We start from the raw sequence: 21,562 nt of genomic DNA on the forward strand, positions 1-21,562 counted from the left end.
CACAGATTGCTGGGACCCAATCCCAGAGTTTTTGATTCTGTAGGTCTGAGATCCTGCATTTCTGACAAGTCCAGATTATGAGGATGTTCCTGAACTGCAGGCTTCACTCTCAGAACCACAGAAATAAATGAATATGGCTTTCTGGATCAGACAATTACTAGGGGTCCAGATCTCTGCTCCTGGCATGATGAATGATTACAATGTGTCTGAAGAATCTGGCTGAGAAATTTTGACTTCTAGGAGCCAGAGAAAATAACACTTTGCTTCAAAAGATGCTTTGGAAATGCCAGTTAAAATAAACACAAGAACCATTGGCTGGTGTCTACTGTGTTTATATTCTGCTACTCTTAGTGAAATTCAAGGTTTTGAAATTAAATTACTCTATATGCTGGGCAAGGTCATCAGTTTATTCTACTTTTGTATGCAGCCAATGGTGTGGGATACTTGGGATCTTTTTAAATAGCCAGTTGTATCCATCAGTTGACTACATACTTTGGTATGATACTACATACCAAGGAGCATTCAAGCAGAATAGTGTATGAGGACCCATGCAAGAAGCATTAAGAGTGAAAACACAGCTCCTACCCTAGATATCGGTACTCTGAGTTTAATAATAGTGACCATGGGGGCAGCCCCAGTGGCTCAGTGGTTTAGCACCGCCTTCAGCCCAGGGCCTGATGCTGAAGACCTGGGATCGAGTCCTGCATCGGGCTCCCTGCGTGGAGCCTGCTTCTCCCTTTGCCTGTGTCTGTCTCTGTCTCTCTCTCTCTGTGTCTGTCATGAATAAATAAAATCTTAAAAAAATAAATAATGACCATGTATTGAATCCTTGCCCTGTGCTAGACACTGAGACCATAAAAATGCCTAAAATTTGTTTTTGGAGTGCTGATATGTTAAGCTGTAAGTAACCCCATGAAATTGGTTGCTGTGACTACTATCCCCATCTTACAGATGGAATCCTTGAGAAACAGAGTGGTTAAGTGATCCCACAGCTGGTAAGTCGTTATGTCAGACTGTGAAGGCTGTTTTCTTGGTGACTAGTCCACAAGCCCTTTGTTTGCTAAGTGCTTACTGCGTCAACTCATTTAACTTTTATCCCAATCCTCAGAGAGTCATACTACCGTGTCCCCATTTTATGGATCAGGAAATTAAGACATTCAAAGGTTAAGTGGCTTGCCGAAAGAAGCCTACCGATTAAGAGGTGATGCCAAGATGCAAATCCAATATGATTGACTCCAAAGCTGGAGCATTTTTCTGGGAATAATTGGCACCTTTCATTTCGACTCTCAAAGGGATCCATAATTTTAAAAGCATAAAGCCCACTGGTATAAAAGTGGAATGTCAGGATGCCTGGGTGACTCAGCGGTTGAGAATCTGCCTTTGGGTTAGGGCATGATCCTGGGTCCGGGGATCAAGTACCACATTGGGCTCCCTGTGAGAAGCCTGCTTCTCTGTGTCTGTCATGAATAAATAAAATCTTAAAAAAAAAAAAAAAAAGGTGGAATATCAAGGTATAATTGCTCTCTGGTCTCTGATCTAGACCTTACTCTGTGATTTTCTATTGTACTCATTAGTTGACTGGGACAAATGAACAGAACCTTTCCACATCAGCCTTTGCCTCCGTGGGGCACAAGAGTCCTGGAGAGTATATAGAGATAGCTGAGTATCTGGAATTAGCTATTGATAGGAATCTGCTTGACTCCAAAGCCTATTTTCCTTTCTTGTGCATTTTACTGGTTCTGAGGTAAACAGTGTTCAAATTGTGAACCAATTGGCTCTACTTCTAAACGGAAATGATTATGTTTTAAAAACTTAAAGCCAGAGCCATCTCATTTTGGGAGGTTGTGGACATTTTCAAAGACTATAGCTGAACTAAGTGCCTTCCAGCTTATGCCATCAAATTTAGGAGGGAGTTTCAACCAACAGTCTGCCACACTTGTCCAGAGTTCAGCTGCACTTCTCTGGAAGTGATTTATTTTCAGAAATGGTTCTTTTCTCTGTAACGTAAATTTCTGATGGTTAGTTTGAATGTTTGGTGGTCATCAGGGTTGATTCTGTGGTGGTTACTTGACAATGTCAATGGAAGAGGTTCTGTCCTGCCTGGAAACAGGCAGAACAGAAGCCAATATTTTTAATGTCCACTTGAGCCACCACGTACTCATAACTTGAGCTCATGTGTTTGGTCAGTCTGAAAATTAAAGCAGTAGAGTGCCATGGGGAAGCAATGTGGAAGCACTTGGGCTCTGGACCTGGGCAGGCCCAAGTTCAAGTTTTCTTACTCCCAAATCAGGCTCAAATTAGCACCTACTTCATAAGGTCGTAAGAGAGATCCCATTAAGATAATGCATGTGATATACTTTAGCTTACTTGTAATATCACTTATAATCCACCCATTTCTTTTTTTTTTTTAAAGGATTTTATTTATTTATTCATGAGAGACACACACAGAGAGAGGCAGAGACGCAGGCAGAGGGAGAAGCAGGCTCCATGCAGGGAGCCCGACGTGGAACTCGATCCCGGGACTCCAGGATCATGCCCTGGGCTGAAGGTGGCGCTAAACCGCTGAGCCACCGGGCTACCCTAATCTATCCACTTCTAATGCTCATTCTCCCTGGAAGTTAAGTTTCTACAGACATACATTGGAGCTGAGGCTCTGTGCTAGACAGCCTCCCAGCCCGAACTCTGGAGCTAGACCCACTCCACCCTCAAGGATTTTACTTAGGGTATCAACAGGGTGTGGGGCAGAGGGATTTACGTCAACTGAATGGATTACCAGAGCCGTCCAAAGAGCTACCTTCAGTATCTACTGAGCTTCCGTTGCTTCTGTCCTCACCCTAGTTAATGTGGCCTGCTGGATCCTATGGCTTCCTCACAACCTACATTATCCTGTGCACAAATTTTGAAATATTTGGTAGTTAAAATATTTGTGGTTGCTCATATCATCATTGTAACAAGAATAATAGTAACTTCAAGCTATTGAGTACCAGTGAAGTATCAGATATGCTATCTCAAAGTGATGAAAAGATTGGATGTGAGGGTGATCCATCCCTTCACTGATCGCCAGGGTTGATTTGGCTGATCTGGCTGCTGGTGGGGGTGTCCCCTTGTCCCCCCAGGGCTCCATGCATATCTGTTCTGAAGCTGTGCACTTGGTCAAAGAGGATGACCTTCCCAGATAGAGGAGGACCATTCTTTGGTCAAGGGTATAGAAGTAGCTGTGCTCCCCTGCTAGAACTTCTAAATAAGAAAAAAAAAAAAAAAAAAAAAAAAGGGATGCCTGGGTGGCTCGGTGATTGAGCACCTGCCTTCAGCTCAGGGCATGATCCCGGAGACCAGGGATCGAGTCCCACGTCAGGCTCCCTGCATGGAGCTTGCTTCTCCCTCTGCCGGTGTCTCTGCCTCTCTCTCTCTGTCTCTCATGAATAAATAAATAAATAAAATCTTAAAAAAAAAAAATCTCCAAGCACTATTCATATACTTGTTTTACAGGGGAGAAAACAAAGGTTCAGAGAATTTGCTTAAGGCCTTATGGCAGGTAATCAACAGAGCTGAGATTTGTAATCATCTCTCTTTACTTTCAGTCCTCGCCCTTTGGAGTCTATCGAAGTACCTCCGAGAAATAGACTATGAAAAAATGTGGCTAGAAAGGTAAGTTAGGCCCAGAGAGTATGGATCCTTTGGTGCTGGGAGAAAGAATTTCATAACTTGAGACTGGCCCTTCCAGATTGGGGAATGTATATCAAATGGGAGCAAAAGTAATGCCAGACGATAAAATTAGCGAGAGAGAGAAAGAGAAGAAGAAGAAGAAGAAGAAGAAGAAGAAGAAGAAGAAGAAGAAGAAAGAAGAAGGAGGAGGAGGAGGAGAGGAGGAGGAGGAGGAGGAGGAGGAGAAGCTAGATCCTCCTTCTCTTTTGTTCGAGGGTAGAGAAAGCAGTTGTAAGCACTAGTGAGGGCCTTGAGTGGCTCAGTGGTTGAGCATCTGCCTTCGGCTCAGGTGGTGATCCTGGAGTCCTGGGATCCAGTCCCGCGTCGGGCTCCCCACATGGAGCCTGCTTCTCCCTCTGCCTGTGTCTCTGCCTCTCTCTCTCTCTCTGTGTCTCTCATGAATAAATAAATAAAATCTCTTTAAAAAATGAAGAAACTAGTGAAAGAAATAGAGGAGATAGGAGGAAAGCCAAGAGGAAAAAGTATTTCAAGATGGTGGTTCAGAATATCCAAGCCTCCGGGGAAATTAAAGAGGATAAAGACTTGGAAAAGGCCATTGGATAGAATTACATCACTGGTGATTCCCTAGAGGGCCCTGTCAATAGAATGATGAGCTCAGAAGTCTGGGGAGACAAAGGCTTTAAGGACTGAGTGGAACAGCTATTGAGGACATTTAGCACCAAGTGTGGTGATGCGGGGGAAGGCCAGGGCTTCAAAGGGGGGTAGCCAGCCCACAGCAGGGCTTTGTGGATGGAAGTATGTTGTGGCACAAGGGACAGACCCAGAGAATATAACCAAGTGTCAGTACAATTAGCAACTACTTTGGCTGGAAAGGGAAAGGAGAGAAGAATTGCCTGGAAGTGAAGAAACAGAGAAGCTGGCAAGAGATGAGGGTAAATTGAGAAATAAAATAGAGTTACCAGCTTCAGAAAGTGAGGCAAATCCTGCTTTCCCCCCAATGTTCTTTCTACCAGCCAGGAGTTGCAGGAGTCTGACCCATGGGCCTGTTCAGGCTTTGGCTGTGGCCCTTCCCGAACCCCACCCACTGTTCTTTGTTCTCCATTCTCAAACGCCTTCTCCTCTTAGCTTCTCTGTGTCCCCGAGTCTCACAGAGCAGAGTCCCATAGGGAAAGATAGAAGCCCACACCCCCACCGCTGTGCTTGGCTGGGAGGCTGTCCCACCTCGCTCCCTCCCCAGGGAGACTGCTCCTCAGCCTTTGCTCCTTACAGACACTGCCCTGCTTTTCAGACACAGGACAACCGGGGAATGGTTTGGCTTGAAATCTTCTGCTGAACCAAATAAAAGGAAAACAAATGCACAGTACATTATACACGGGGCAGGGGGGCTGGAGCCAGAGAAGCATCTCTGGTCCACTGACTTCCTTTCTCCATAGATTAGTGGGAAACTCAAACCTCATTGAAGTCTAACTCCCAACTGCTTCATCCACCTCTCTGGGGACTCAAGCCAGGTCTGTCAACCAGTCTGTCTGTGACTGCTATTGCCTCCTCTGAAGGGTATGGGTTTCTAATCTCCCTGAAGAGCCTCTTCTTCATCTGAACACTTGGTGGGGGTGGGGGATGACTTTAGCAGCTCAGAAAGTGGAGAGAGATAGAAACAGTCTAAAGCCTGAAGGGCATATTCATTTGGATCCATAAAAATCCTGGAGTCTCTGATTTTTGAATTGACCAAGATAAAGTAAGAATCAGGCTCGGGCACACCAGCTTCCATGCTTCATATTCTTCTACATCCCAGCTTTCAAATATTCTTTTGATTCTATGCGGGTAGGGTGTTTGTTCTCAGGACTTTTTTTTCCTCTTTTGTTCTTATGTGTGTTCCTTCCTTCTCAATTTTATAGGTACATGTAATACTTATGTGTCAGTGACCTTTCAAAGCACTTTTAGAGATTGACTGTTTACAATTAGGAATTTTCTTTAAGGTCTTCGAAGTCCTTTGTGCTTTTTCCAGGAAGGGCACTCAGTAAGAACCAAAACAAACAACAGAATAACTCAAATTTGATTGGAGCCAAATCTCTGAAGAAAGTAAGAGAAAAAGAGCGAGCATGTATTTTTGTTGTTTCTTTCCCCCTCCTCAACCCTGTCAAATACACTTGAGCCATTCCTCCTTTCAGGGTGGCTCAGAATGACTTGAGAGCTGTGTAAGGCTAAATGTTCTTGTGTTGGAGAACTCTTGGCACTGGGAGACTTTGTAAGGGACACTGGAAATGATGAGAACAATCTTTACTTCACCAAGTCTTTGGGAAAATTTGTCCCAGTCTATTTTACATTTGTCTCTACGACCATGGAAGATAGAGGACTATTATTGCTCTGGCCAAATCTCACATGCCTTTGGCAGGACCGGAGCTGTATCATTTAGACGTGTAAGTGTTACACAAGCCTCTTAAGGATTTAGCCAGGGTGATGCCTGTGGTTAGTTTTCAGCCCAAAGTGACCAAATGGAATCATATTCAGTTGTTTGCCTGACCCCCTCCCACTCTTCTTCCCCAGCATGATTTGTTCTGTGGAAAAATTATGGGGTCAGGCAAGTACAAGGATTTTATTTAGTTGTGAAAAATCCTATGTTCATGTTTCATCTCTTCCAATCTCTAGCTCTTTAATTTGGGGCAAATTACTTAATTTGTATGAGTCTCAGTTACCTTGGTTGTATGGTAGTGATTAACACCTATATTATAGAACAGCTGTGAGGATTAAATGAGATGATGAATATAAAAGCTCCTGGTATAGTTCTTGACAATTTGTATCCATCGACATAGCTTTCTCTATTTACGCCACAAAACTCTCTGAGATCTTAATTTGGAAGACTGCATAAATCCAAACCATCATGCCCACTGGACATTGTGCTTCACAAAACTAACCTCTGCTAATAATGGAATTGAGTTGCAGATTGAGGCTGACTTACAAAATTGACAATTTTCCCAAATAGAAAGAACTCTTCCCATGGTTCCTGCCACAGCAACAAGGAGTCCACCTCTCTAGGATGCTAGTAGCTGCGCGGTGACTGCTGTAACCAAGCTGATCTGGGTCTCTCTCTGTCCAGAGTTCTGGTGTTTCTAAGGTTTCTCAACAGTTAATAACAGAAAAGATGGGGAAAGAGTCTCATGGAAAAAGACTATTGCACTGGAACTTTGAAAAATGGGAAATGTAAAAAAGGTCAACTGGGTGTTACTTCAAGAATGTGCAATATTAATGCCTCTGTTTTCTTCTACTACCTTGTAAGGATTGAATGTAATACTATATAACATGCCATAATGTACGTAAGCTGGCTAGCTGGCAGCTAAAATGTCAAAACCAATTAAACCTCCACCTTTACCTGTCTCCCAAGCCACTTAGTGAACACAGTGGTCTTCAGGGTCTGTGGGGGTTTTTTAATGGTAAAAATTCACACTTAAGAAAACAGTGGTTTCACTTGGGATAGAATACTTACAAGTGAATTTTCAACATTTAAGAAATCCAATAACCAAAAAAAAAAAAGAAAGAAATCCAAAAACTTACTAACAGATATGACTACAACAGAAAAATATTTTAAGACTTTAAAAAAAAAATCCAACTGCAAAGCAGACTAAAATCAAATGAGGGCTAGGAGTCAGTCCCAACATGCAACTCTACTTATTAGTTAAAATAATTAGTTAATTTGAGTGTGAAGACAGTTTTCCCTAAAATTTTATTAAAGAGAGACATCTTCTCTTTATTGAAGGTCAAACGAATAATATGGTCATTCACCCACAGAGAAGATAAATATTTGCAGAATGAGTGAATGAATGTCCTATGGAGTTGGAATAAGAAGAGACAGGCTTTTTGGATGTCTTCTAAATTATTTAAATGAACTCTCTTTGCCAAGAGGCCTGGGATTGAGGTTCTGGCTTTCTGGAGAGAAAGCCTCTATTGTATTTCAGCTTCAAGAAGCGGAGTGTGTGTTCTGTTTAAGGTAAGGGCCGGTGACCCTGGGTTCCTTGCCAAGACCCAGAGCAACCCATATGTTGAAAGATGAGGAGGGAAAACTAAAAGGAAGTGGCTTGATTTAGTAGAGAGATGAGAAGGCTAAGGTAGGCTATCATAAACCAGCATTCGAAGATCACAGGAAGGACAATACTTTTCTTTATGCTTAAACCAAAGAGAAATGGATTGAGGTTGGACATTTAACCTAACTTAGTTCCTAGGTTAGGATTTAGGTTATGTTGTTGTGGCAAAAAACACATCACATAAAACTTACCATTCTTAAGGGTATAATCTATGCGTGCTGTTGTGCAATAAAAAGGATTTTTTGACAGTGAAGTTGGTAAACCGTGTTTTTTTTTTCCTCTGTTCATCTCTTTCAGTGTGATTAGAAGAACGTGGTATTTCCTTCTTTTGAAATTTTGAAAAATAGCTCACACTCTGAGTCCTTAGGAGAGATGATGTCTTAAGGATTCTTTCTAGCCCAGACTCGATGGTGAGGCAGTGATGTGGCTGGTCCAACAACACTGGTATGGACACACTGATGAAAGAATGTTCCAGCTGCCTTGGATAAAGTTAGAGATACACAGTCAAGGCAGACATGAATGCTAGAGCTTGTAAACTCTGATTCTAGATCATTTGATTTCTAAGTTGGGGAGGACGTTCTGCTTTAACCTGAAGCCTACAGAATCTCTGCAGCTCTGTACTGCTAATTTTACCTTGGGTTTATATGCATTCAGCATTGACATCTCCACATTTTGACCTCTGACATGTTTCGGCTGCCTCTGGACAGGTGGTGATGAAGACTTCTGGTTGTTGCGGCATACACAAATGAAGAAGAAGAGCAAAGCAATGGCCAGAGGAATAGCAACACTTGGCACGAGTATGTACAAGATTTCCATTTTATTCTTCTCCTTGGAATCCTTTGAATCTGGGTATAGAAATAAAAGAGGGCAAAAGTCATACTAGTTCAAATAACATGTATAATATTACACTGCATAGTTTAAAATGACCTCCTATTCTCCTATACACACAAATTCACTGGAGAAAAAAAGGAAGCATTGCTTATTACAATTTGTTTCTATCAAACCTTCAACATAATTTATTGAAGTTTAAAAGTTTAAAGTTCAAATGTTTAAAAATTGCAGAGGGACACTATGAAGCCTTTGCATGTGTGTGGGTCCCCGTCTGATGCTGCCTCTCTTTAGCAGCAGACCTGCATTTCTCTGACACCTTAAACGTTAAAAAAGTCATGTGAATGGACCATAGATACCCAAGAGCATTCACGTGGACCACAGGGCTCTTCTTTCATTGGCTGCTAGCCTGGATCGACCACCACAGCATGGTGTTCCAGAACTCATGCCCTTGTCTTGCTGGTTTGGACTTACAGGGCCAGTCCCACATCTTCCAGAATCAATGTCACTCAAGAATCCTGGTCCCAGGGTCCACAAAGCCACTGGCCTGACAATATGGGGACCTGACCCAGTCTCTGATGAGTTGTGTGACCTTGAACAAATCATTCACCTCTCCGGGCCTCACTTCTTCTTGTCTGCAAAAGTGAAGTATCTATTTTGGATAGTGTCTACAATTCCCTCCAGCACAGCATCACTGAATAACTTGACACTTTTTGAAACCCCAGAATTCTTCTTAATTGATTTCATATGAACACAGTAACAATGAGTGCTAACACTCTGAAGTATATTTTTGAAATCTTATATATCTACTGTACCATTGCTTGGAAAAGAATATAATATGAATAGGAGGACATGAGGCATACTTTCTAAAAACTGATTTGAGTCTGACCTTTAAATACTTTGGGCATGTGATAATAAATTATTTGACTGACAAAACAAACACAAGAATTATCGGCAGTAATCAGAAAGGTTACATAATACGTGCCCTGATCACCTATAACCTCATCAACCATCTTGCCTTAAGAAAATCCAAAGTGTGAAAATTCAGATCCACCCAAAATTTGGAGATGATTATTTACTTAACTTAGAATTAACCACGCATCCATTCACTCATCCTCCCACTTGTTCAGTAAACAAAAACTACTATTGCCAAGCACCATTCTTGGTGCTGGGAATATAAAATTAAATAGGTATGTCCTTTGCCCTTAAGGAGTTCATGGTTGGGGAAAGAAAACAGAGAAAAGATAATTACAATATGTTGTTGGAAGTGCTACAAGGGAAGTATGACTAGAGTGGTTAAGAGACCCAGAAAGTCCCTTTAAATAGTAAGCTTCCTTATTACAGATAAACAAGAATATACTAAACATAGTTGGTGCTTGGACACACCTGCTTGGGGGAACCTATTGTTCAGTGAGATATAGCAGTAACTAAATCACACTGCCTTCTCCCTACAGATACAGACTCAACACATGAAGTTAAGAAGGGACACAAAACCTAGGTGTTGGAACTGCTGTAGGTTAACTCTCAGAGAGGTTTGAAGAGGAGTAAAATCTGCTTATTGGGTATAATAAAAATAACAGTTTTAATATTTATGGAGTGTTTTCTAGAACAAAATCATGTAGCTATTATTATTATTATGGGCCAGTTACTGTTGGAAGTACTTTTCCTTAACTCATTGATTTTATCCTCACAACGAACCCCATGAGGCAGGGGCCACCCTTATGCCCATTTTTACAGGTGAGAAAGCTAGGGGGACAGAGTGGTTAAGTACCTTGCCCAAGGATATGCAGCTAGTAATTCAAAAGCTGGGACTCCTCCCCTCTCGGTCTTGTTTCCTATCTCCTGCCCTAGATACTCCACTGCATGGCCAGTAATTTGAGAATGGCTGTTGTTTGGCACCCATTTTATCATGCTAGGACTTCTCTTGTTGCACAAAGGTAGGAAGGATGAAAGGTGGGAAATGACACAGAAGCTTTGCCAGATGTGCTGTTTTTGCACTCCCCACTTTATCCAGTGGCAGGTTAACACATAATCCAGGCATCTTTGGAGGCCATTCTAGTCATTCTCATCTTGGGAACTGTTCTCAGGTCCTTTTGTAAGGATTGTGTCTGTATGTCTTGGGTGGATGGACAGAGAGAAAGAAATCACATGGAAAAATGTTTCCCACAGGGCCTAGCAGATAGAGCTTTTATAATAGGAATATAATAGATCCAGAGTGGATCATCTATCTATCTATATCTAAGATCTGTCTGCCTGCCTATCTGTGTAGACACTTTAGAGATGATGTAGCAGAATAAAGGAACTGTGTGACTTAGAGTCAGAAACCTCTGAAGACTGCCTTTGTCCTCATCTGTGCAACCTTCAGTAGGCACTTAGCCTCTCTGAGCAAACCCACCTATAGATAAGAAGAGTAATACCTATTTCATAGGGTTGTTGTAAACAGTAAATGAAGTAACATAGGAAGTATCTACTCCAGTACCTATTACAACCCAATCACTCACTGTTTAACTCTTACCCTTAGAGTGGAAAAGGATTCAGAAATAAAAACTTTGGGCAAGGAATTCTAAATAACCTGAAGCAGGAAACAACCTCTTTTACCTCATCCCCTCATTTATTTACTTAAAGGGAATAATTGCTCTACCAATCTTATTTGGCTCACATGAGAGATAATGCTCATGACAAAACATCAGAAAATCGAAAATTGCCATATACGTGTTGGATGCTATAATTATGAACATATAAAAACACTTTCAAATTTCTCAGTACCCTAGTGTGTGCTGGGGGGGGGGTGGATCCCTCTTGTTATTCTTGGATTTTCAGTGAAATCATTATGAGAGTAATGATTACAAAGGAATGAGATTAATTTAGTACTCATGTAACGCTAGTGATTTTTCTGGCCCAGGTTTCTAGCAATGAGGGAAAGTAGGGCTCTCACCTGTCTGGCAAACAAAGGAATCTATTCTGTTCTCATTCTGTATCAGATTATTCACAGAACGCCTGTGATTGTAAATGGGAGGTCTGGGACAAATCCCCCAGTGGGTCTGCAAGGAGCACAAACTTCAAGAAGCTGAATCCTTTAAACATAGGCAAACTTGGCTCCCTCTGATTACACCGAGGATATGCAAACGAGCCCACAGTGTCTTCTTGCCAAGTGAAATAATCAAGCAGAACAATACATGGCCATGTTGGAAATGACAGAAAACAAATTTCGACCGATTGTCAACCTGTGATAGCACATTTACTCCCCCCCACACACCTCTCTCCACATCAGGCCGGAAGAGAGTCAGTCTGGCTCAAAAAACTTTATATGAAAACATTCCACAGAACAACTAACCTTACTCATGGAAAATTAGAAAATTAACATTGGTCAACTTCTTTTAACAGCCTAGCATTTTTTTTTTTTTTTCAGTTCTGAAGTCTTTATTAGGGCGGGGATCCCTGGGTGGCGCAGCGGTTTGGCGCCTGCCTTTGGCCCAGGGCGTGATCCTGGAGACCCGGGATCGAATCCCATATCGGGCTCCCGATGCATGGAGCCTGCTTCTCCCTCTGCCTGTGTCTCTGCCTCTCTCTCTCTCTCTCTCTGTGACTATCATAGGTAAATAAATAAAAATTTAAAAAAAAAAAAAAAAAGAAAAAGAGTCTGAAGTCTTTATTAGGGCGATCCAACACAACAGAGGAAGCCGCAGCCTGAACAAAGTAAAACACATGTGAGCCTGAAGTCTGGTTTACAAGCCTAAACAGAGCTGGGTGGGACGCGTGCTAAAAAATCCCCTGTGCTCTGGGTGCAGTGTGCGAAGTGCAAGGGTTTGAATGCCACACAGGGGCAGGAGAGGACAGGAGTGGCCTTTGTTGTGGGGGTCGCATAGCTTTTCACAAAAATAGTGACTTACAGTCTGACATAAAGGGTCGGCGGGGGCGGCAGAGGTCAGCGGCAGAGCCCAGCCCCCACCGTGGGCTCAGCTCTCAGGAACAGCCTAGCATTTTTTTTTTTAATTTATTTATTTATGATAGAGAGAGAGAGAGAGAGAGAGGCAGAGACACAGGCAGAGGGACAAGCAGGCTCCATGCACCGGGAGCCCGACGTGGGATTCGATCCCGGATCTCCAGGATCGCGCCCTGGGCCAAAGGCAGGCGCCAAACCGCTGCGCCACCCAGGGATCCCCAGCCTAGCATTTTTATTCATCACTTTAACCGGGTACTTGGTGTCATCTCCATTTTATTTTTATTTTTATTTTTTAAAGATTTTATTTATTTACTCATGAGAGATACACACACACACACACACACACACACACACAGAGAGAGAGAGAGAGAGAGAGAGAGAGAGAGAGAGAGAGGCAGAGATACAGGCAGACGGAGAAGCAGGCTCCATGCAGGGACCCTGACGTGGGACTCAATCCCAGGACTCCAGGATCAGGCCCTGGGCTGAAGGCGGCGCTAAATTGCTGGGCCACTGGGGCTGCCTTCATCTCAATTTTACACGTAGACTAAAGCTAAGAAAGAACAAATAATTTGACAAAGCCGGAAAGTGATAGAGTCTGGGTTGGAATGCAAGCCTGTCTGCCTTCAATGCTTCTATGCTTTTAAAATTATATTACTAATAAAAATTAAAATATATGGAATTGTCCTTCATTATTCTCCTTAAGATTCCAAGGCTCCCTTTAATGAGGGCCAATATTTAGTAGAGATCACGCTATTAAACAGAATCATTTTAGAACAATGGACACATTCTTACTATTCACTTTAAAGGATACTGGACACCCTCAGTGCATTACAAAGAAAATTGGTTGGAGGGCAGCCCCGGTGGCTCAGCGGTTCAGCGCCGCCTTCAGCCCAGGTTCTAATCCTGGAGACCCAGGATCGAGTCTCACATTGGGCTCCCTGTCTGCTTCTCCCTCTGCCTGTGTCTCTGCTTCTCTCTCTCTCTCTCTCAATGTCTCTTTCTCTGTGTCTCTCATGAATAAATAAATAAAATCTTTTTTAAAAAAACTTGGCTGGAAATTAGAATGGTGAAGATTTTTAATACTTCAAAATAACCATTTAAAAGTTAAATGCACGTATTAGTTACATCAAATTAAATACTTGGGATTTTTGAAACCAACTATTTAGTCTGGATCACATGATTAATTTCCTTTTAAAAATCAACAATTTGGTATCACAGTTCACATCTAACATTCCTATTTTATTTTTACAAAGATATTCAATACTTTGATTAGTAATTAAATATAATGGAGAAAATACTCCTTTCTTATCCTGGGGCTTAAAACAAGGTAAACATGATTTCCTATTCAAGAGGTACTTTCATAAAGTGAAACATCATCTGGGATATTTGAGTTAAAACAAAAAAAGTCCTTAGATCTTAAAAATGGCAAAGGTGGGGGAAGAAATCTTACAGAACCTTAGAATCCTCCCCAAATAAACAAGTTAAATTATAATCTTTTCTGAAAAGAAATAAAAACTGTAGAAAACAAATAGGAATTGCTACCATCTATTATTTGAAAACTATAAAATAACAGTCTGTGGCAGATAGGAACTTGCACCAGCAATGTTTAAGCATATGCCTGGAAGCCAAAGGAGAAAATCTGTTAACTAGGCCTTCAGTTGGTATGCTGGGTCCACCATTCGGTCTCTCAATTTAATGATGGAAATACTAAGTAGATGATCTATTGCCTTATGTATTCTCAAATTAATTCTTTTTTTTTTTTTTAAAGATTTCATTTATTTATTCATGAGAGACACAGAGAGAGAGAGGCAAAGACAGAGGAGAGGGAGAAGCAGGCTCCCTGCAGGGAGCCCGACGCGGGACTTGATCCCAGGTCTCTAGGATCAACGCCCTGGGCCAAAGGCAGGCACCCAACCCCTGAGCCACCTAGGCGTCCCTATTCTCAAATTAATTCTTAAGAAGACTCTGATTGGACATATATAGTGATTAAAATGTTTCTCTTCAGCAAATGTTTTAGACACATAAGTTAGGGACAGTAACTTATTGTGTGAGCACTTGAGAAAAATCTTAGTAACTAGAATCCAAACGAGGTCACTATAAGTTTCTATTAATTCTTAGGATCTCGGTTTTCTCTTCTACAAAAGGAGAGAGTTGGGCTAATCTTTGTTCTTTTACTGAAAAAAAATTTAGTTATGGAAAAAAATTAACAAAACTTACCATCTTAACATTTTTAAGTGTACAGTTCAGTAGTGCTAAGCATATGCACACTGTTGTACAACAGATCTCCAAAGCTTTTTCATCTTGCAGAACTAAAACTCTGTACTTATTGAATGATAACTCCCCATTTCCCTTTCCCTCTAGCCCCTGACAACACCTGGTCTACACTCTGTTTCTACGAATTTGACTATTTTAGAGACCTCATATAAGCAGAATCATACAATATTTGTCTTTTTATGACTGGTTTATTTCACTCAGTAAAATGTCCTCAAGGTTTATCCATGTTGTTGCATGTGTCAGACTTCCTTCTTTTTTAAGGCTGAATAATATTCCATTGTATGTATATATCACATTTTCTTTCTGGATTCATCCATTGATGGGCTTGCTTCCACCTCTCAGCTATTGTGAATAATGCTGCAATGTACATGGGTGTACAAATATCTCTTTGAGATTCCGTTCTTCTTACTATTGGTCACTTATATATCTTCTTTGGAGAAATATCTAAGTCCTTCATCCACTTTTTAATTGGGCTAATAATCTTTACATGCCAAAATTCAAAAGGTTTTCTAAAATTAAATCTCTTTCATTTTGATAGCATTATTTTAGAGTGGTAGACCAAGCACACTTAAACTTTTAGCAAGACATTTGATCAAGTGACCAATGATATCCTTATGGACCAAAGATGGAGGGTTAGATATTAATATCATTAGATAGATTTGTAATTTACCATGTGCCTATACCCTAACAGTGTTAATCAGCAAATCAACCTCAAATTGTAGAGAACTAAGCATGAGTGAACCTGACTGTTTGACATTATCATCAACTACATGATGATGCCATATTCATCTAACTTGAAAATGACCCAAATCTAGGAAAGAAACCTGACTAAAGAAATAAAATTTTAGAGGTTTACTCAAAATAGACTAAAATAATGACCCAAACCAACAGTTGAAATTTTACAAATAGACATAGCTTGCCATTAGGTTCTTGCTTAAAGAAGCTCATTAAGCAAATCTACTAAATAACATTTTATGTAACAAAACCAAGAAAAAAAAAAGAGGAAAATAGAAGACTGATAAGTTTTAATGAAGACTTGAAGGCTCAGCTAGACTCAGCAATAGCATGATGAAATACTCAAAAAAATTTTACATATGGTACTTTAAGCAAAAACAAAACAAAACAAAACAAAAAACCCTTTTATTGACAATACAGAGTGATGATCAAAAATATCGTGGTCTTCTATCGTCACTAGTTTAAAAACACCAAAAAAGTGTTTTCTAAGGCAGCATTTTTAAGAAAGGCTTTAAAAAAGCAAGAAACATTTAGAGGAGGAGGAAAATGGGTAAGGAAAGTTTGGAAGAGTTATATACTCTTCCGACCAAATTAAAAATCAAATGAAGGATGTGCTAAGTACCTTCAAATGTGGATGATAAATGTTACCAGAGGTTACAGACTAGATCTAGATCTAGGACATAGACTTGTTCCTTATTGATTTTTTTTTTTAATTTGAATTCATGGCCAACATTTTTTAAAAATTAGGGAGCTTTCACATATAAATTTTGGTTTCAGACTTACAAATCCAGATTTTGAGCAGTGGGGGCCATCCCATAACTTCTTCAGGGTGGTGAGATGTCCCTGTCTCTGACAGTCTCTGGTGATGTTCAAACAGAGGCTGGATGATTCCTAGGATTCCCCCTAAAGTTCTTTAATTTTATAAACTGAGTTGACATATCTTATTTAGGCACCTACTGTTCTTTTGACTTTCTTGTGAAGCAACTGATTTAAAGCTAGTGATGAATATTTTCCCTGAGTGTCTTCAGATCCAGTATCAGTCCTTTTCTACTCAGCTCTATGCTGAGGCTGACTTCTATAGACAGTATCATTGGGCATCCTTGCTCTCTGGCTTCTGGTTAGGTTCAGCCAATGGGAGACGTTGGCGGGACAAAAAGAATTGCCAAAGGCAAGAAGAGTATGGCTGACATGTTTATTCCTGCTCCCTCCTTGCTGAGTTGCAGAGGATTGGCTACCTCCTCCTACCAAAGGCCACAGCCTTTGGACATCTCTTTTTAGCCTCAGCTGGGCTCCATAGGGTAAGGTAACTAATCATTCCCTTGGCTCTTCAAGCCTAGGATGGTAATGCCTCCCACTTCTGTTGGCCCTGGGTTCGTCACCTTATTGGTTTCCCCTAATTCTGCCAAAGTCTTCATAAACAGTCTCTTTATAAAACTCTCCATAGTATGTTTGCTTGTGCCTTTTGTTTCCTACCAGAACCGTGGCTGATACAACAAATGGCAGAGATCATTGTGGTGGTATATCAGAATTCTGTCACCAAAGGGTTAAAGCGACAAGGAGCCCTTCCCATTGGCATGGTGGTAGGCCAAAAGAGTTAAGAGCTTCCGAAAGCTTATTGCTAGAGCAGCTGACACACTGGATAAATGACTCAATATATTTTGAGAACAATAAAAAAAAAATCTCTGAGAAAAAATTATTTTATGGTTAAAAATGTTTATGGAACATGACTTAGTTATAAGTTTTGGGTAACTATTGTTCTTTACTTTGTCGAAAATGTATAGAGACTGGAGAATAAAGTACATCTTGAAAATCTCTGTAGCATAAAAATAACTCTTCCGGAAGACTTCAAACCATACAAAGCAGTGCTCTATTCCTCCCTCCATTTCCCCCTCCCCACCATCCAATTCACTGTAATGTTCAATTTTGGTTTGAAGAAATGGCTGAAAGACAAATTGCCTTACAACAGGTCTTCTATGAAATATGGGAGAAGGCTGCTGACAGAGTGAGTTAAAAACTGCAGTGTTCGCAATCTGGAAAACATCTGCCTTGCCCCGAACTGTAAACCACCACGTTGTAGAAAATGGTTTGTGACAAAGCAGAACCCAGGGCGGGGGTTTATAAGGTTATGGGACAAGTCAGGGCTCTTCAGGCACAGAACTGGGCACAGTGCCCTTTGGCAGACTGTTGCAAGCCAAGGACTTAAAAGGAAATAGAAAAGTAATAGGCCAGGTATGAAAACTGCAAGTGGAGCCAAATGGCCCACGACTTTTCTTATCAGTGGGTGCTCTTCGGTGAAGCTGGCTGAGGAGTCAAAACCATCCCCCTCTTGGAAGTTCTAGCTGTTTGGTAGAGGGAGAGACTTTTAGTGAGACCTCTCGGACATGCTAGCCTGGCTGGCGGAAGGAACGTGGCCTCTGGACTTCATCTAGAGTAAGATAAAGGGCCAAGGTATGAATATGAAAGCCCTAATATAATCAAAATTCGGCTTCCCCATACAATTCAAGAGAGGAACAAATGAGGGACAAAGAAAGAACCGAAGTCACGTGGTAAAATAAAGCCAAAGTAAAATGGCCAGATCATGAAAAAGCTGCTCCCGGAGAAACAAGCATTTTCCATAGTTCTGCCCCCAGGCTGTGTAGGAAAGCAATGATAGGGCTACGGTGGAACTGTGAAGCTGGGAGGTGTGCCTAGGTGCCAGTTGGAAAGAACATAGGCAAATGTTTCTTTTTCGACGTAGTTTCCACCCAACCCACAGTATTTGTGTTGGAAGGTGGCCACAGTGACTAGAGGTAAAGGTGTAGTGAACGAAGGTTTGCAGGCAGGCTCTCAGGGAAGATGGCCAACTCTGAGGATGGGGGACCTGCTGCCGGGAAGGGAGGAGAGAGCTGGATTTAACGGGAAACCAGCAAATGCTGTGAGCCCTGCATGGAGCTGCTGGGGGAGCTAGTCCTCTTCGGGGCTGAGGCTGAGTGGAGCACCTAGGGTCCCTCTGAATAGATGACTTTGTGGCTGTGGGCTCCATTCCTGCGTGTGCGGAGCTGCAAATCAGAAAATAAATGAACAGCATCCCAAACACCTAGAGAGTTCAGAATGATCAAAGGAATGTTCATTCCTCTGAATACTCTCAAATTTGTCCTTTAGGTGGTTGTGTCACGGTGGACAGAAGACTGACCTACAGTCTCACGGACTGGGTTTGAATGTTGGCTCTAGTAAAAATGTTGCCTCTGCTTCTCCATCAGTAGAGTCGAGAGGAGACCTTTATCCTGTGGTTATTACGAGGATTCATTCATTCAACACATTTTAAGTCACAGGCCAGATGCTGGCATTACAGAACAGACAGCAGTCATTAAAATGCCAAGCGCATGACAGCGCACAGAAATGTTGGGAACTATAAAACAGTGCTGAACGTGATTCATATTTTTACCATCTGAGTCTTTTACTAGATTGTAAGCTACACGAGGGCATGCTGTGACCTCCCCATTCACAAAATCTGAAGCATAATAGAAGCTCAACATACATTGTGTTTCAGTGAATGACTAAGTAAATAACTGACCATTCTAATTGTTAGATGCCTGGGATAGATAGGAAGGAAAAGACAGGGAGGATGAGAGGTCAGATCTTGCCCAAAGTATCTTTGGTCCTTTCACTTCCTCCAAGCACTACCTGGGTGCATGCACAGAGTCTTAGCAGAGCCAATTCCCAGAATTCATAGAAGACATATTTGGTTGTGTTTAATTTTATCTTCTGTCTTAGAGTGAGTTTGCAGATAAAAACGGTCTGTGGCAGACCATTCTCAAATGCCTTTATTCTAGAAAGTACAACAAATGCTCACATTCTGCATTTAATTAGTCCTATACTTCTTTTAGCCTTACTTGGTTGAAATGAAAACAAAAGTTATCAGTAGGAAAATGAGAAACCACATGGAGATTTTGAAATCTCCTTAACTTTGACTTAACTAAAGAATGCAGGAACATTCCCATGAGACTCCATCTCATTTGGGAGGGAGAAGGAAAAAGACTCACTTCAAATCTGCCCCACTAGCTTTTAGCTCGCTGTAAGATGAAACATTATTCTCAATATCTATCTATCTATCTATCATCTATCATCTATCTATCTATCTATCTATCTATCTATCTATCTATCTATCTCAGCAGATACACATACCAGCTATAGGTTTGAGTCTTTAGTTCATTGCTTATTAACCATTTGGTCTTGGATAAATTACCCTTTCTAAGTCTCAGTTTTCTCTTCTTGAATAGAATAAAACCCAACTCATAGGGCTATAGGACTGCTATAAATGAGATAATGCACAAAAACTCTTAGCATGGTCTTTGGCTCATTGTAGGCACTCAATAAACGGCAACTGCTGTTTAATGATATTGTTGTTCTATAGTTTAAATTGTGTAATTCCTATCCAGTCTCAAGGTTCCTCCACCCACCCTGGCACTATCGACATTTTGGGCTGGATAATTCTTTGTGTGGGTCATTCTGTGCATTGTAGGGTGTTTAGCAGCGTCTCTGACCTCTACCTAGTAGATGCCAGTAGCATCTCACAACCCTCCTCTTCCACCAGGAGTGAGGACCGAAGTACTTGAGACATTGCCAAATGTTCTCCGGAAGACAAAACTTCTGCCGTTTGGGAAGCACTAGTATAGAACAAAGAGCAGTGAGTGGTCCTAGAGGTAGGAGATCTAGATTCTGTAGTTGATTTATGATCTTGGGTAAGTCCTACCACTTCCCTGGGCCTTGGTTTTCTCATATGATAAAAGAAGGCAGGAATTTCAACTTTCTCTTTCTTAATTTTTCTATAAATGAAAAGAGAAAGAAAATCAAATGCTCTTAAGAAGTGTTATAAAGTAGGATGCTATTATGATTAGATTGCTACAGGTGGTCTATCCAGGGGCAATTCTGAGAAGCCTTGCCCAGGAACAACAGATGATGCTAACCTGCTTTCTTTTTTAATTCTTACATTGAAGAGCCACTGGCCTCTCAGCAGCTGCTTCTTGATCAATGTTAAGGATTCCCTGTGCCCTTAATGTATATACTTGTGGCTTGGCTTGAAGAATTCAAGAGCAACTGTTTTCTTTCAAACTGAAATGAAAATGTTCTTTTTAATAAAAATGATTATTATAAGTGGTGAGAACTACCTTGTCATCTCTAGATTTAACATTCATCTAAATTTATCTCTTATATGACTAGAACTTAACCAGTCATCAGAAGGTTAACTGTGTCTTCTGCCATCTAATATGCAGAATGAAATATTCTCAGGGTTTCTAACATCATTGTATTTACTGATACTATGAGAACATAGAGTAATACTAGGATGGATTTCCTCATCAGCAAGGGAACACTTTTTGATGTCACATCATATTATGGGAATCTGTATACTGGGACCCAAAGGTGGAGCCTATTGTCATTCTTTTATTTATTTCTGAAAAAAAAAATCTTTAAATGGGAGCTAGGGAGTGTCTGGGAAAAGAGGATGAGCTTTGAGTTTGGTCAGAGCTTTATGTAGATAGATGAGGTTCAAGGTCCAATCTCATCACTGGTGTGATTTATACCAGTTCTTTAACCCTCCTGAACCTCAGTGGACTACGTTAATAACACTATTAACCCCATAGCGTGGATACGAGTTTTAAATGTACATGAATATGTAAAGCATGGAGCATTGTGCAGGCACATGGTAAGTAAGTGTTTTGTAGGGGATCTTTCTCTCTCTATCCAGTCTGAAAAACTGTTTGAGGATTCCTTTCATTCCTCAGAGTATGTATTTGGTCTGATTGCTTCAGGAAGGTCACTGAAATGAAAACCACATATTTCTCAGGTATAATTTTGAGTCTTGACTAAACTAAACTAATTGTAGTAAAGCTTGAATCAGCTTATTAACAAACCTTCTAGTTTATGACCAAATTATCTTCCTACTTCTGCTGGGTATTAGTTGGAAATTGAGCATCAGAAGTCACCCAAAGGACAACAGCACTTACCAAGAGAGGAACGAACAATGTGTTTCTTCCCTAAAATAATTCATCTGGTGTTCTTA

At 41.0% G+C, this 21,562-nt stretch overlaps 1 protein-coding gene across 6 annotated transcripts in view; it reads right to left on the reverse strand.

The window, feature by feature from the left end:
- The window catches only part of ROR1 (receptor tyrosine kinase like orphan receptor 1), a 475,328-nt gene that overhangs the window by 10,462 nt on the left and 443,304 nt on the right, over positions 1-21,562 (reverse strand). For all 6 annotated transcript variants that reach the window (XM_038537279.1, XM_038537282.1, XM_038537281.1 and 3 more), the window contains one exon: positions 8,376-8,587. In XM_038537279.1, coding sequence (XP_038393207.1) covers positions 8,376-8,587 — 212 coding nt within the window. The remainder of the gene's footprint in view (positions 1-8,375; positions 8,588-21,562) is intronic.

This window comes from Canis lupus, chromosome 5 (genome assembly GCF_011100685.1).
Source record: "Canis lupus familiaris isolate Mischka breed German Shepherd chromosome 5, alternate assembly UU_Cfam_GSD_1.0, whole genome shotgun sequence".
NCBI lineage: Eukaryota > Metazoa > Chordata > Mammalia > Carnivora > Canidae > Canis > Canis lupus.